The 16,013-nt window shown below is 41.5% G+C and overlaps 1 protein-coding gene across 8 annotated transcripts in view; it reads right to left on the minus strand.

Moving 5' to 3' along the window:
• The window catches only part of ASPH (aspartate beta-hydroxylase), a 220,819-nt gene that overhangs the window by 3,495 nt on the left and 201,311 nt on the right, over positions 1–16,013 (minus strand). For all 8 annotated transcript variants that reach the window (XM_033203414.1, XM_033203413.1, XM_033203412.1 and 5 more), the window contains 2 exons: positions 14,221–14,312; positions 13,717–13,850 (listed from right to left, as the gene is read on the minus strand). In XM_033203414.1, the coding sequence (XP_033059305.1) occupies positions 13,717–13,850; positions 14,221–14,312 (226 nt within the window). The remainder of the gene's footprint in view (positions 1–13,716; positions 13,851–14,220; positions 14,313–16,013) is intronic.

The raw sequence follows: 16,013 nt of genomic DNA on the forward strand, positions 1-16,013 counted from the left end.
TATGCAAGTGGGTTATCCATGGAATATTTTAAATCAATGCTGCAAAACACCCTATAGAGCTTCCAGCATTACCTCATAAGATATCTGTATAGGGACTAAGATCTAAATATAGTGTTAGTCTATTAAGAAAGAAACATACAGGAGGCAGTTAACACAATGCTTTTCAAATCTAAAGAGAGTTTATAAGTGATATTGATGGTTCCTTATTTTAAAAATAGGAACCATCAATATATATTAAATACCAAGTTATGCTTTAAATATATTAAATACCAAGTTATATATTAAATATATTAAATACCAAGTTATGCTTTAAAATAAAATTTTTGCTAGAAAATTTTCCTTAGATACTAAATTCCAGTTAAGCCTTAAAAATTTTGCACCTGGATTAGCAAATAATGACAATTATAGCATGGGAAATGCTAGCTTGATTTCAAGTTACTGTATTATCATAAAGATGTTTTCCTTGGGAAAACTAGTGGTGAATTTTTATGTTCCATATTAGGTGATTAACCAATATAAACTGAGCAATACTACATATATTGCAGGGCTTCACAACCTTGGTATTATTGACATCTAGGCCAGATCATTCTCTGTTGTAGGGGCTGTTCCAAGCACTATAAGATATTTAGCAGCATCCCTGACCTCCACCCACTGTACGGCAGTAGCATTCCCTAGGTTAGTGCAAAAGTAATTGCAGTTTTTACCATAGTTGTGACAACCAGAAACATCTCTAGTCATTGTCAAATGTCCAGGGTGGGAGCAGGGGCAAAAATCATTCCAGTGGAAAATAACTGACACACTGAATAACTGGAAATAAAATTTCCCAGTTATGTAAACTAACAGATAAAGTACTGAGTATTTCCAAGTTGAAAGTTCATTGAAGTTGGGAACAAAACCTCTACTTCTCTACCCGCCCTCCCACCTCCACCCAGTGTGCTATCTCACATACTTCGTGATACGGTTTGGCTGTGTCCCCACCCAGATCTCATCTTGAATTGTACTCCCATAATTCCCATGTGTTGTGGGAAGGACCCGATGAGAGATAATTTGAATCATGGGGCAGCTTCCCCCATACCGTTCTCATCACAGTGAACAAGTATCATGAGATCTGATGGTTTCATCAGGGGTTTCCGTTTTTGCATCTTCCTTATTTTCTCTTGCTGCCACCATGTAAGAAGTGCCTTTCAGCTGGGTGTGGTGGCTCATGCCTGTACTCTCATCACCTTGGGAGGCCGAGGAGGGAGGTTCACAAGGTCAGGAGTTCAAGGCCAGCCTGGCCAACATGGTGAAACCCCCATCTCTACTAAAAATACAAAAGTTAGCTGGGTGTAGTGGCGCATGCCTGTAATCCCAGTTACTCAGGAGGCTGAGGCAGGAGAATTGCTTGAACCTGGGAGGCAGAAGTTGCAGTGAGCCGAGATCAAGCCACTGTGCTCTAGACTGGGTGACAGGGCAAGATTCCATCACAAAAAAAAAAAAAATGAAAAGGGAAAGAAAGAAAAGAAAGATGCAGAAGAAGAAGAAGAAGAAGAAGAAGAAGAAGAAGAAGAAGGAGGAGGAGGAGGAGAGGAGGAGGAGGAGGAGGAGGAGGAGGAGGAGGAGAGGGAGGAGGAGGAGGGAGGAGGAGGAGGAGGGGAGGGAGGAGGAGGAGGAGAAGGAGAAGGAGAAGGAGAAGGAGAAGAAGAGAAGAAGAAGAAGAAGAAGAAGAAGAAGAGTAGTAGTAGTAGTAGTGTCTTTTGACTCCTGCCATGATTCTGAGTCCTCCCCAGCCATGTGGAACTGTAAGTGCAATTAAACTTCTTTTTCTTCTCAGTCTCAGGTATGTCTTTATCAGCTGCATGGAAATGGACTAATACACCTTGCCTCATTGCTTGCATTCAACACACACATGTTGATTGGCTCTTTTACAACTCCTCTGAAGGTTTTTAGTGTTCCATTGGAGTTCCATCAAGGGTAACAAAAGATAGAAATCTATGGACTTAGGAGCAAGTGGCAGAATATGCATTCATTACCATACAAAACCCAACTTGAGAAGAAAGGCAAAACCAAGGGGGGGAAATACGCTGACAAGAAAAATCAGTGAAACAGTTCACAGCTTCCACAGTTAGGCAGGCATTTTCTAGGTCTTAGTGTTGTCACTGGGATTAAGCAATGTCAGTGGATACCACAGACAAGCCTTATAATTTATGTAGAAGATGAGGGAGGAAGTGTACTCAAAACGAAAGGCAGTGCACCTATGTTCACAGCAGCACTATTCACAACAGCCAGAAGGTGTGAGCCACCCACGTGTCTATCGATGAATGAACAAACAAAATGTGGTATACACATACAATGGAATATTAATTCAGCCTCAAAAAGAAAGGAAATTTTGACACATGCTACAATGTGTATGAACTCTGAGGACATTATGTCAAGTAAAATAAGCCAGACACAAAAAGATAATTACTATTTTATTCTACACATCTGAGGTCCTAGACTAGCAGTTAAATTCACAGAGACAGAAAAGAGAAGAGTATTTGCCAGTGGCCGGTGGGAGGAGGGGAATGGGAGTTATTTAATGGTTATAGTTTCAGTTTTGCAAGTGAGAAAGAGTTCTGAGGATACATCATGTTGATGGTTATACAATATGGATGTACTTAACGTCACTAAACTGCATTTCCAAAAATGGATAATATGGTAAATTTCGTTATGTGCATTTTACTACAATTAAATAGAGAAAAAAGGGAAAGGCAAAGGAGAGCATGTGGTAGAGGAGAAAGAGAGAAGCAATACAGCAAGATGGAAATCTATGGTCTTTGAGGGGAAGCCTCTTGACCCTGGCATTTATTACTTATGGGACCTAAGGTGAGCTACTTAGCATAATCGAGTCTTTGTATCTTCATTGGCATAATTGATGTGAGGATTAGCACATGGTTGGCACATAGTAGATATTCAATTAATGACAGAAAATATAAAACAGAAAAGGAATGAAAATATAAAGAAAAATAGGGAAAAGATAAAAGACAGAGGTGAAATGTTGGCAGGTGGTATGTTACCAAAAATGACCTTGGCATCACTCCTTATGAAATCTGCCTTCCTTTCAGACAACTAAAAACTTCCAAGGGAGATGAGATATAAAAACATCATCAGAGCATCTGTGAAATGTACTTTGTACAGCAATGACAAGTGATTTTCAAAGTTTTTTGGGTGGCAGAGAATCCAGAAACTACTTAAAATACTAGAAGTAATTAAAATAACTGAATAGAAAATTCTAGCCCACACAAAATGACATTTTTCCCTAGATTATGATAGGTATAATAAAGCCAAAGATCTAGAAATGTTTTATGGGGAAAAGGCCTTAAGCATTCCATTCATTAAATTAAATTCCCTGAGAACTGGGGAAAGTTATTAGCACCAGAACACGCTGGTCACTCATGGAACATCAGTGCATACAAGAGTAGAACTTAAGAACCATAGGCTTGCAGCTTTCCAGATACATTAAGTACAATACAGATTAGTGTAAACCATTAATTAATCGATTTTATAAATGAGAAACTTGGGGAGGTATCCCAAAGGGTTGTTAATTGGACTGTTTTAGGGTCACAAAACTCTTAGGGGAAAGTGAGTGCTGTCGGACTTCTTTGCCCTTCCACTTTCTTTCATACATTTCCCTCAGAAAATAGCAAGGATAGTCAATTACATAATGTAGATTTTTAAATGTAGATTTCTTCTGAATTCTTAAAAAAAATGGTGTCTTTCAATCAGTTACTAGAGATAGAATGACTAAAACTGCAGTCATGATTCACCTAAAAGGGGAAAATGGAAGAACAATAAAACCTCATACAAGCAATGTCCAGGCTTAAGTGACTCCAGGTGAAATTCAAGGTGTACACATGCTTGGGAAAGGATGAGTGCTTTTCTTTCACAACAAAGGGAGAGAAGCATAAAGATGTCAAATCACTTCTGAACGAAAACCAAAGACTCTCATTAGAATGCAAAAAACTAGTTTTCAGGCCACTTGCTTTGTGAGCAAAGCTCCATCAAATAAGATTAAGTTACACTCAAATTATGACAGAATCAGCCCTTTGGAGAAACCATCTTCAAAGTGGCCTGTGACAGAGGTCTGCCTGGAAGTACTGCTATAGCCCTTGTCTAAGGACTCAGAGAAGCAGCACTGGGGGTGGGCACTGCTCCATCCCTGGAAGCTTGGTTCACTGTTGGAACTTCCTCCTTCCCTTCCTCGCTTTCTCTCCTCCCACCCAACCCTTTATTTTTTTCAAGATAGGATCTGCTCTGTCACCCAGGCTGGAGTGTGGTGGCACCATCACAGCTCACTGCAGCCTGTGCCTCCCAGGCTCAGGTGATCCTCCCACCTCAGCCTCCTGAGTACCTAGGACTACAGGTGTGCACCATCACATCCAGCTAATTTTTGGATTTTTTTTTTGTAGAGATGGGGTTTCTCCATGTTGCTCAAGCTGCTCTCCAACTCCTGGGCTCAAACAATTCTCCTGCCTTGGCCTCTCAAAGAGTTGGGATTACAGGCATGAGCCACTGCTCCTGGCCTTCTGTTAGAATTTCTTACCACTAAGAGAAGAAAGCCTCTCTCTGGGTTGTCAAAAGATATAAGAATATCTGGTCCCAAGATAAAACAGTATTCCATAATCTGTCAACTTCTCAAATTATTATAATTATAAATAATGATAAGGATAAAATGGTGGCAGTGCATATTTAATAACTATAATTTGGTCACAGAATTACCATTGATAATAATAAGGCTAAGTAATGATACTAGGTGCTTACAGAGTCTTCCACCTAGAAATTTTATAGATAATATCTTAACTATCTTTGCTAAAATGTTCTGAGATAGGCAAAGGACATGATTGTGATTTTCACGCAAAGGAATCACATGGAAACAGGTTCAGATGTCTGCAGTGACACTGAGTCTGTGGCTGAAGCAGACATGGTCCTAAGAGACATTCTCAGCATCTGTAGATGATATGCTGAGGTGGCCTGCAAGGCATGAAACAGGCTAAGTGGAAAACAGAAAAGGGTCAAAGAGCTCAGGAATACGGACATTTGACACAGCTCTTGCTCATTCCAATCTACTGAAATTCCCTGGTTCAGACTCCATTGAAAGCCCTGGCAAGGCACACTGTAAGCAAAACGTAAAACTGCATTGTCACCCTTCCTCTTCTCTCTCTCCTCTTCTAACACACACACACAACTTCTGCCTTCCTCCTCTTGGTTCCAGGTCACCCGTATTTAAGGGTTTTGTAACTCAGATAAAGGCACTGAAGGAGGAGGAAAAAGAAAGGGAAGAGGAAAAGAAAAAGTCATAGTGTTACTGGAAAGGGTCCTGATCCAGAGCCCAGAAGAGGGTTCTTGGATCTCGAACAAGAAAGAATTCAGGGTGAGTCCATAGAGTAAAGTGAAAGCAAGTTTATTAAGAATGTAAAGGAATGAAAGAATGGATACTCCGATGACTACTCCATAGCTTGCTGGTTGCCCATTTTTATGGTTATTTCTTGATCATCTGCTAAACAAGGAATGGATTATTCATGCCTCCCATTTTTAGACCACATAGGGCAACTTCTTGACATTGCCATGGTATCTGTCAACTGTCCAGGCGCTGGTGGGAGTGTAGGAGTGAGGACGACCAGAGATCACTCTCGTGATCATCTTGGTTTTGGTGGGTTTTAGCCAGCTTCTTTTGCTACAACCTGTTTAATCAGCAAGGTCTGTATGATCTATATCTTTCGCTGACCTCCTATCTCATCCTGTGACGTAGAATAACTTAACTGTCTGGGAATGCAGCCCAGTAGATCTCAGCCTCGTTTTACCCAGCTCCTATTCAAGATGGAGTTGCTCTGGTTCAACCGCCTCTGACAATAGGGCTGTAGAGATGGGATGCCTTCCCTCTTTCCCGCACCTCTCCAGTTCCAGGGTGGGGGCACAGAGAGAAGAAAGAGATGTGAGGAACAGGGAGGGTCTCTGCTGCATTCTTGTCACACCTCCCTTCCCCAGGGTCCCTCCCAGCTCCAGGTCTATCAAATCACTCCCCTATCTGTACCATTCCTTCACCTGCCCTGGCCCACATGATCAGCTCCTATTTCACTCCTCTTTCCTAACTCCTTAAAGTCCCTTCCCCATAGCTGTCCGAGTACACACTCCATGCTGTAAGCACCACCTCCAGTGTTATGAGAGTGCTTGATCTCACTCCCTGGAATGTAAGGACAAAAGTCTCCATTTCTGTAGCAATCAGACAGGAGGATAATAAAAACTCAAATATACTGAGTACATTTACCACACAGCACTTTGTAAATACAGTTCTGAGTGCATTCATATGGATTACTTTAATATTCAAAACCACAAAACACATGCTTTTACTCTTTCTAATTTACAGATGGGGACATTGAGGCTTAATGAGGTTATGCAAATTATCTAGAGTTACTCTTTACAAGAGGGAAAGCCAGGATTTAAACCCAAGTCATGCGACTTCAGCGTTATTAATATGTTTTTATGAAGATACCTAACACTAAAATCTGAAATAAAAGCTCAGGATGCATTTTTTTCCTACAGAAACATTATTATAAATAGTCACGGTTCTAGAGTCCTATTAATAAAGATTATTAGTTAAAAAGCTTCTGGGAGCTGACCTAGAAATGGCCACACATCATTTACAACTGCCAGAGAAAAATGGATCCAGCTTTTCACCAATCAGTTCAACAAACAAATGTTTGGAACAGAATCCATTTTCCATATGGGAACTGCCATTCCCTGTGGAGGTGGAGAAATGTATGTGCGCACTTTCTATGTACTCATGTGTAGGAACAGCCACAGGCACACCACTGGGTCACAGAGCGGGGGTCAAGACATGGTATGGATGTGTTTAATTCACCAAGTTGCTCAAATGAAAGAAGAGGAAAAAATGTTACTATTTAATAACAAACCTTCAGGAAAACATCCTATCTGGTTAAAAACTATCCTTTTTGTTCTACAGTCCTAGATGGGCAGGCTTCAGAGATGACCTGTGGATAAGGTCACACTGCAATGCAGATGAAGATGGGCAAATATCTTGTGGAATAGAAGGTTTATGATTTCAGGGAGAATAGTAAAAAAAGACAAAAGGGATGAAAATATTTGGTTCTAAAAGATTTGGCAAATTGCAGCTTCCACAGTGCTTAAAAAAATACAGTAAGTCTTAAAATTATCTCCTTGGACACTTTATGAAAACTAAACAAATATTGTCTATGAAGAATTCATGATGGGCTAAAAAATTAAGTCTCTCTTATTGTTAATATTTTAGCATGACTTTCACACAATCTTCCTAACTGGAACCTTGAGAAATGAATGAAAATATATGTTATAAAATACTTGAGGTCTATGGAGGAAGGTCATTATTTCTGCAGCAATATAGAATTACATAGGACTAAACCACCGATTGCCAATTCGTTTTTTCAGTCTGTCGCTTAGTGACGCTAATGTCGATGTGTGCTTTCCTGACAATCTATCAGTCTTGTTCAACATTTCAGGCTAGCAATTGGCAGGCAATAATGCTGAATCTGCAGGAGAGCTCCAAGGTCACGGTTCCTTCTCTTAGCACAGTTCCAGCACACTGTGGAATGCCCTTGGAGATTCAGAAGAATGAATTTCTCTCTGGGATCATTTAAAGTTCACACAACTCAGCCACTCCCTGAGAACAACAATTAATTCCCACTCACTGGGGGCATGTTTATTCCCTGACTCAAGTTTACTCAGCTCTGGATCAAAATTGCTAATTAGTTTATCTTTTTTTTTTTTTTTGAGTTGGAGTTTCACTCTTGTCGCCCAGGCTAGAGTGCAGTGGCAAGATCTTGGCTCACTGCAACCTCCGCCTCCCTGGTTCAAGTGATTCTCCTGCCTCAGCCTCCTGAGTAGATAGGATTACAGGCATTAGCCACCACGCCCGGCTAATTTTTGTATTTTTAGTAGAGACGGGGTTTCACCATGTTGGTCAGGCTTGTCTTGAACTCCTGACCTCAAGTGATCCGCCTGCCTCGGCCTCCCAAAGTACTGGGATTACAGGCGTGAGGCACCACATCTGGCTCTGATGAGCTTATTTTACAGACCACAAAGCATGGTCCCCCCTGAGGTGACATGAACAGAAGGCCCAGAAAGGGAAACTCCCAGCTGCTTTCTCTACTCATCTGGAAACAAAAACCAGCATTTGAAGTGATCACCTTATAAGTACAGCATGATCTTAATTGTATAAACTACAACAAAATCCAAAAAGCCCAAGCAAGGGTATGTGATCATGTCTAGAACACAAACTTTCAAGCCAGAATGCCTGGAACTGAACCCACTACAAATATTGTAGTGGGCTGAATGTCCCCATAAGCTGCCCCACCCTCCTTCCCCGCTAAAAAAGATAGATTCCTCTGGAACCTGTGACTATCACCTGATTTGGAAAAAAGATCTTTGCAGATTGAATTAAGGTAAGGATTTTGAGATGAGATCAACCTGGATTAGGGTAGGCCCTAAATCCAATGATAAATGTTCTTATAAAAGAAAAGAGGAGAAGACTCAGGGAGAAAGCAATGTGAACACAGAGGCAGGGACTGAAGTGATGTGTCTATAAACCAAAGAACACCAAGGGCTGCCAGCAGCCAGAAGCTAGGCCAGGGGAACAGATTCTCCCTTAGAGCCTCCAGAAGGAAAAACACTGCCAACACCCTAGTTTTATACTTTGGCCTCCAGAACCACAAAATAATACATTTCTGTTGTTGTAAGTCATTCAGTTTGTGATAATTTGTTGTGGCAGCCTTATGAAACATATATCAATGTCAACCTCAGGCAAGTTACTTATCTTTATACCTCAGTCTCCTCCACTGTAAAAGAGGAATTTTAATAATTCTAATTTAACAGGATTGCCATAAGCAATGAATGAGTTAATGTATGTAGAGTGCTTAGAACTGTGTTTGACACAGATATAATTTTGGAACAACATATATTATTACTATAATCATTATCATCAATACACATATATAGACATTGAGAAGCACCTGGCAATAGTTCTGGGTATTGGGATAAAACAACACATTTTTGTTGAGCTTCTCTGTGTTATATAAATTATGTGTGAGGGACGTGTATCAGTTTTCTAATCAGAAGGCATTTACTAATTTGAAATGATCATTTCATTTACAGTGGTAAGGGCTGCATACCTGCCAGTTCATCTTCAGAGAGCTACGCTATGCTTTGCAGGGATGGAATATTTAAACTGTATACACACTGGCGGAAATCTTAATCTGATTAATAATACCTAAGAACAACAATGTACAAATCGCTACAGGTAACCTCCTCTTTTAGAAGTTGAGACGTTCTGAAAAATTGCTGCCTTTGACTAGCACAAGGAAACCGATTTCTTGGTGTGCGTGTTTTTCTTTCCATGCAAAAAGAACTTCTACAATCATAGCACAGAACTTCCAGATTTCATACTAGAGTCTTTCTGTCCTCAGAGTTTATAAACTACTATCAGATTTCCAGCTCTTTTGACTGTAAGCATTGCACAGCACTTTAATTGACACATTTCTCTTATGAAAAGCACTATTTTGTAATGAAGTGCTAAGCCCAACTCAACCACCCTTGAGTTAAGAAATATTAAGGATGAGAATGCAACACAACATAAAGCTGGCACAATAGAAAGTGGAGAAGGGCTGCTGACCGGCAGTCGTGATGAGGCAGAAGGGCCCCTGTGCTCAGCAACTCTTCAGGGAGGAGAGGACGGAAGCATTGCAGTCTCCCTGGCCCAATAATAGGCAGGTGAGTTGCAAGCACTTTTAAATAATCACTGTGGATTTGCAAAATACACCATCTGCAAATTATTATCAGCAGCTCCTTCCTGTCACACAAAATAGGTTGTATTTTACCTCAGCAGAAACTGAGGGGCTGCCAAGTTAATGATCTCATTCAAGGCCCCCCTCCGAGTGGGCTGCAGTGGTCCTTCTAACCCTCCTCTGCCTCTGCTAGGTGAAGATGGTTAAACCTAATTATGTTTCAAGCTTCAGGGGAGGGGTTAGCAGTTGTTTTCTTTATCAAACATGGATACAAGGTGTTTGCTGGGAGCCGGGAGTGGGGAATGCACCTACAAATGTGCTCCTGGGGCAGGTCTCTCAGCATCACTCCTGCATTTGTTTTTTATTTGTTTTAAAGAGATGGGGTCTCACTATGTTTGTTGGAGTGCAGTGGTGCAATCATGGCTCACTGCAGCCTCAAACTCCTGGGCTCTGGTGATCCTCCTGCCTCAGCCACTGTAGTGGCTGTGACTAAAGGCCCATGCCACCATGCCCAACATGTGTCTTGAGCCCTTTGTGACTTTGTGCTAAGCCTCCTGGCACCATCCACCTGCTCCCGTTCTTGATTGCCACATCCATTCTTCCAATCTTGGATTTCTCTTTCTGTCTCAGGCCACTGAAGACTAAGCTCAGTTCCATCTCTCTTCCTCTCCCTGCCTATGCCTAAGTAGATTTATTATTATTATTTTTTTTAAAGACAGGGTCTTGCTCTGTCACCCAGACTGGAGTGCTGTGGTGTAATCACAGCTCACTGCAGCCTTGAACTCCTGGGCTCAAGCGATTAACCTGCCTCTGCTTCCTGAGTAGCTGGGAGTACAGGTGCACGCCATCATGCTAGCATATTTTTTTAAAAAGTTGTTTTTGTGACTGGGCATGGTGGCTCATGCCTGTAATCCCAGAACTTCGGGAGGCCCAGGCAGGCAGATCACGAGGTCAGGAGATCAAGACCATCCTGGCTAACACGGTGAAACCCCGTCTCTACTAAAAATACAAAAAAATTAGCCGAGCATGGTGGTGGGCACCTGTAGTCCCAGCTACTCAGTAGGCTGAGGCAGGAGAATAGGGTGAACCTGGGAGGCAGAGCTTGCAGTGAGCCGAGATCGCCCCATTGTACTTGAGCTTGGGCGACAGGGCAAGACTCCGTCTCAAAAAAAAAAAGTTGTTTCTGTGGGAACGGGGTCTTACTGTGTTGCTCAGGCTGGTCTTGAACTCCTGGCCTCAAGCAATCCTCCTGCCTTGGCTTCCCAAAGTTCTGGGATTATAGGCATGGACCACCTTGCCTGGCCCTAAGTGGATTTTTCTCTAGTGATTTTGTTCCAAGTATCTACAAGCAGAATACAGAAGAGAAGGAGGAAGGCAGGAAGGCAGGAACATGGGGAGGCAGGGAGGCAGGGAGGGAGGGAAGGAGGGAGGCAGGCAGGCAGGCAGAAAGGGAAGAAGAGAGGAGGAGGAAGGAAAGGAGGGAGGGAGAGAGAAAACATAGGAGGTGGGAGGTGAGGGAGAGAGCGAGTGAGCTGGTGAAAGAACAAATAAACCCTAAAAGCCTAAGGAGCACTGAGGCATGCAGCTGGGTGCTCTTCTCCATTTCCACTGCCTCATGCTCTCCTGTGATCTCCAAGGAGTTACCTTGTCAATCTGTGCCTGCTCCAGCATTCTCCCACCTCCTCTCTAAATTCCTTGCATCCCCCAATGTGTCCCTGCTCCTTTTCACTTTGGCAGGGAGACCCTGAAGACCCAAACCAGGTTCCCAATGTAAGACAAGATCCATTCCATGCCTGAAAAAACTTCTACCTGTCCAGTGATCCCTGATTCCTCCTCCTGGTCTACCCGATTCTGCCTTTCTTGCCCCATTTCTTTCTTGGTTCTCCTTCCTCCTTCTGTCTTTTAAATACAGATGTTTTCATGGAACCTTTTCATTTCTGTCATCCTTCGATTGTCTCAAGCTTCCTCTAGAAGTTCTTGCTAAGCGTGACTCTCAAATCTTTATCTCTAGACTTACCTTCTCCCCTGAGTGCCAGGTCTCTATTTCCAGCCACCTCCTGGATGGTTCTACAAGTGTGTTCCAATAGCAACTAAATAAAATATGTACAAGCACTGAATTCATTTTCCTTTCCTTGAACTTGCCTCATGCCTCCCAAATTCCCAAGATTTGCTCAAACATCGCCACTCTTCACTGTCCAAAGACTGCAATTGCAGCAGCATCTTGGATGCCCCATTCCTATACCACACATTCAAGAGTCACCTGATATCTCTTGCATCTGCTCTCTAGTCTCCATTTCTTTCCAGCATCCCAATTCCAGCTCTGCTTATCTTTTGGGTGGGCCGCTGTGATAGCCCGCTAATTGTTCTTCCCACTGTCCCCACAGGATTCACCCATGGGTTCCACAGTAACTTCCTAACAAAGGTCTGATCCCATTAGTTTGGGATTCAAAGCCTCCTATGATTTAGTTTCTAAAAAGACTCTTTCACTTTGCAACCTTATTCTTTATGTACCATACACTGCTGGCTGCTGATGTATTATTCAATATTCTTCATATGTGGCCATAATTTTTGGCCTCTGTGCCTTTAATGGATACTGTTCCGATATATCCCTCTTTAGCTTTCAATGTTCGAATCCTTCTTGTCTTCAAAAACTGCCACTCTGCAAGTTGAGTCCCTGCAAGCAGGTGAGGCTCCTGCTCATGGAGCCATCTGTAGTATTTTTAGCTTTTCTGTAGAGAGGCCATTGTAGTACCTCTTTTACGACCCCTATGGCCTTCAGTCTTGTGTTATCTTCCTGAGCAACACACCCAGCAGAGGACGGCCCCTTCTCAGTCATCTCTGAATTTCCCACAGCACCATGGGCTGCCCAGGGTAGTTATCTGCCAATAACCACATAAACAATTCTGCAGACCCCTGAGCACTCATCCTCCACTCAGACCTCTACTAAGGACAATAAGAAATATGTAAGATGACAATAATGTGATTTCTGATCTCCAGGAGCTTACATACAGCTTGCTATAGAGATAAGGGTAATATATATTAATGAATAAAGAGCATTAGAAGATAGGGAATGGGATTACTGAAGATATATACTCTGAGAGGTTCTATTTTTATAAAACTAATTTTGGATAGGTGAAAAGATGGGCATTCTAGGGACAGAGATTATCAGCATCACAGGTACAGAAGCCAGAGCAAGTATGGTTTGTTCAAAAGATCATGAATAAATCTGTCATGATTAGGAAAGCAAGAGGCAAGGGAGGGAGAGGAGATCTAACATTCTTCACGTCCCCACTGATACCAGAACATGGACTAAGCACCTTGGAGGCATTATTCCAGTTAATCCATACAACAACCCTGCAAAGTAGATGTTATCACTGCCAATTTCATAAGCAAGAAGGCTGATGTTTGAAGGGATTAAGTAACTAGCCAAGGTTACACAGGTTAGGTGGCAGAGCTGGGATTTGAAAAAGGCAGCCAGCTTCCATTGCACCATACCATCTCCTCTAGATCAAACGTATAAATATCATGGGGTGAGTTCTTCAGTTAGGGGGACTTCTTGTATTCATGAATAAGTCAAGTTGCAAAGCAGGAAACACAATGTATAACATCTGCAGGGCTCAATGCAGGTTGGCTGACTCTGAATGCACATCTGTCTACCCACAGAGAGAAACAAGGCAGCTCCTCAACTAGATAAGTACTCTGCCGAGAAATAATGGAGGAGGGCAGCCCTAGAGCTGGGCAATGTCTCCAGGCTAATAGAAAGCACCAAGACGGGGTATAGACTCAAGAGTTTGGATTAATATCACTTTGCTCCAGTCTGCTTCAGCTACAAAAGAAGATAAGTAATCCAAAGGAACACAGCTCTGTTGTAACAAACTCTCATCCTCAGAGGTGATGGATATGACAGATAACAGAGGACACATACTTGGTCTCATTGGCACATCGAATCTTGCAGCCTTCCTTGGGAATCACCAAGCCCAGGTGCATTCGGAGCCTGCAGTTTGTGGGCCCTGTGTGCGGCCACACGTGAGTCCCAGGGTGCATGATGGAATATTTGATCTGCATAGAAAACATGACACTCCATTCAGCCATTTATCAAGGTGTGGAGGAACTGCTAAGTTAAGGTGACAGTAAAAAATTACTGTCAGTTTGGATTAGCACTTTTGTAAGATTTAATATTTATATTCAAGTCTTATTTCTTTGTGAAGGAACTAAAAATAAGCACTCACATTTTCCACAAAGCAATAAACACTGAACATTTTCCACCCTCAATTCTGACGTCAACCACATAAAATTATGTTTCAGTAAAAAGAGCATGTAAAAAGAGGCATTTACTGAGCCAAAGGCAACAACCATTTCTTTGTAAAGGTCAAAATGCCCTTATTCCTAACAATTAATTGTGTTCTCCCCAGCACGACACTCTTTGTACCTGTCCTCTTCTGCATCCTGTTGTCTCGGGGAACTTTTCTAGTAAGGTACAGGTTTTAGGAGCTCCTTTGCAGGCGTTTTCATTTCTTCTTCCTAGAACAAATAACATAACTGTTGGAAACAAATCACAGTAAAGCTTAAACTTATCCCATTTAGATGAGGTGAGAGCTATATGTCATCTTCACTGCAGGAATGAGAAGATTGAGTAAACATGAGAAGATGAAGTAGGAATGCAAAAGGCTTATTAGAAAATAATAAAAATTAATCAATAAAGAAGACATGTCTTGCTCCAATAGGTAGTGACTGGCAGAGCAGGGAGCCAAATTCTCCACTCAGTGTTGGACTATTTGACTAAGAATGTCTAACGGACAAGAGGCAGGTTAAAGGCAGTTAACCTTGAACAACACAGGGGTTAGGGGCTTCGATCCTCCATGCAGCCAAAAATCTGTGTATAACTTTTGACTCCCTAAAAACTTAACAACTAGTAGCCTACTGTTGACTGGAAGCCTTACCCTATATCATAAATAGCTGATTAACATTTTTTGTATGTTATATGTATTATATACTATAGACTTACAATAAAGTAAGCTGAAAAAAAGAAAATGGTATTAAGAAAATAATAAGGAAGAGAAAATACTTTTACAGTACTGTACTGTATTTTATCGATACCATAAGTTTACGTCATCTGTTTACAAGATGAATTGCATGTCTGAAATGGCCTGCAACGACAGGTACAGACCTTAATCTACAGTACATATCAAGCAATTCAACTTTTCCTTATAGGGTCATGACTTTTCTCTGCTTCTTGGCAGCATTTCCAGCATCACTAGTTGCTGTTTGTATAAGTACCATGGTGTTATTCGAGGTTTGCAGCATTGCATTAAACACAAGGGAAAATACACAAGAACCATAAGAGACCACTTTTTACCATGATATGCAATTTACTGGAGATAGGAACTGCTCACATGGAGACGACAGTATCACATGTTATTTTAAGCGGATACTCAAAACACTTGAGCTTGCCGAATAGCAACAGGAGGCAGCTATGAAATTATTACAGTAGTATAATCTATACTACAGTTAATTTAATGGAATTATGATTTAACACTGCATCTTTATGTTTGTTTACATTTCTCTTGACTGTGAATGGTGCTATGTATGGTCTCTAAGTGCTTCCATGCATATGTTGATAAATTTTATTTCTTTATAATAGATTTGTGTATATATATATAGTAAATGATAAAATAGATTAGTACCTATATATATTTCATGCATTCATGACACACCTAATTTTTCTTAATTTTAACAAATATTTCCAGACTATAAGGTTCATCTGCAAGTTTTTTCGAACTGTCACAAATCTCAAAAAATTTTCCAATATATTGACAAAAATTCGTACATAGTGGACCCATGCAGTTCAAACTCATGTTGTTCAAAGGCCAAATGTATTTATTTTTTCCCCTGTGACAGGCAAAATAACAGTCACCTCCCAAAAGATGTCCATACCCTCACTCCATAACCTGTGAATATGTTACCTTTCATGCAAGGGGGAATTAAGGCTGTAAGTGGCACTGAGATTTCTTATCAGCTCACCTTAAAATAAGGAGATTATCTAAGATTACCTGGATGAGCCCACGGTAATCACAGCATCCTTAAATGTGGGAGGAGGAGGCAGATGAGTAAGTGTCAGAGTGATACAGCATGAGAAAGAATTGACTGGCCACCGCTGGCTCCGAAGATGGAAGGGGGTCACAAGCCAGGGAATGTGGGCAGCCTCTAGAAGCTGGAGACTCC

This window comes from Trachypithecus francoisi, unplaced genomic scaffold (assembly GCF_009764315.1).
Source record: "Trachypithecus francoisi isolate TF-2019V2 unplaced genomic scaffold, Tfra_2.0 Lachesis_group7, whole genome shotgun sequence".
Taxonomy (NCBI): Eukaryota; Metazoa; Chordata; class Mammalia; order Primates; family Cercopithecidae; genus Trachypithecus; species Trachypithecus francoisi.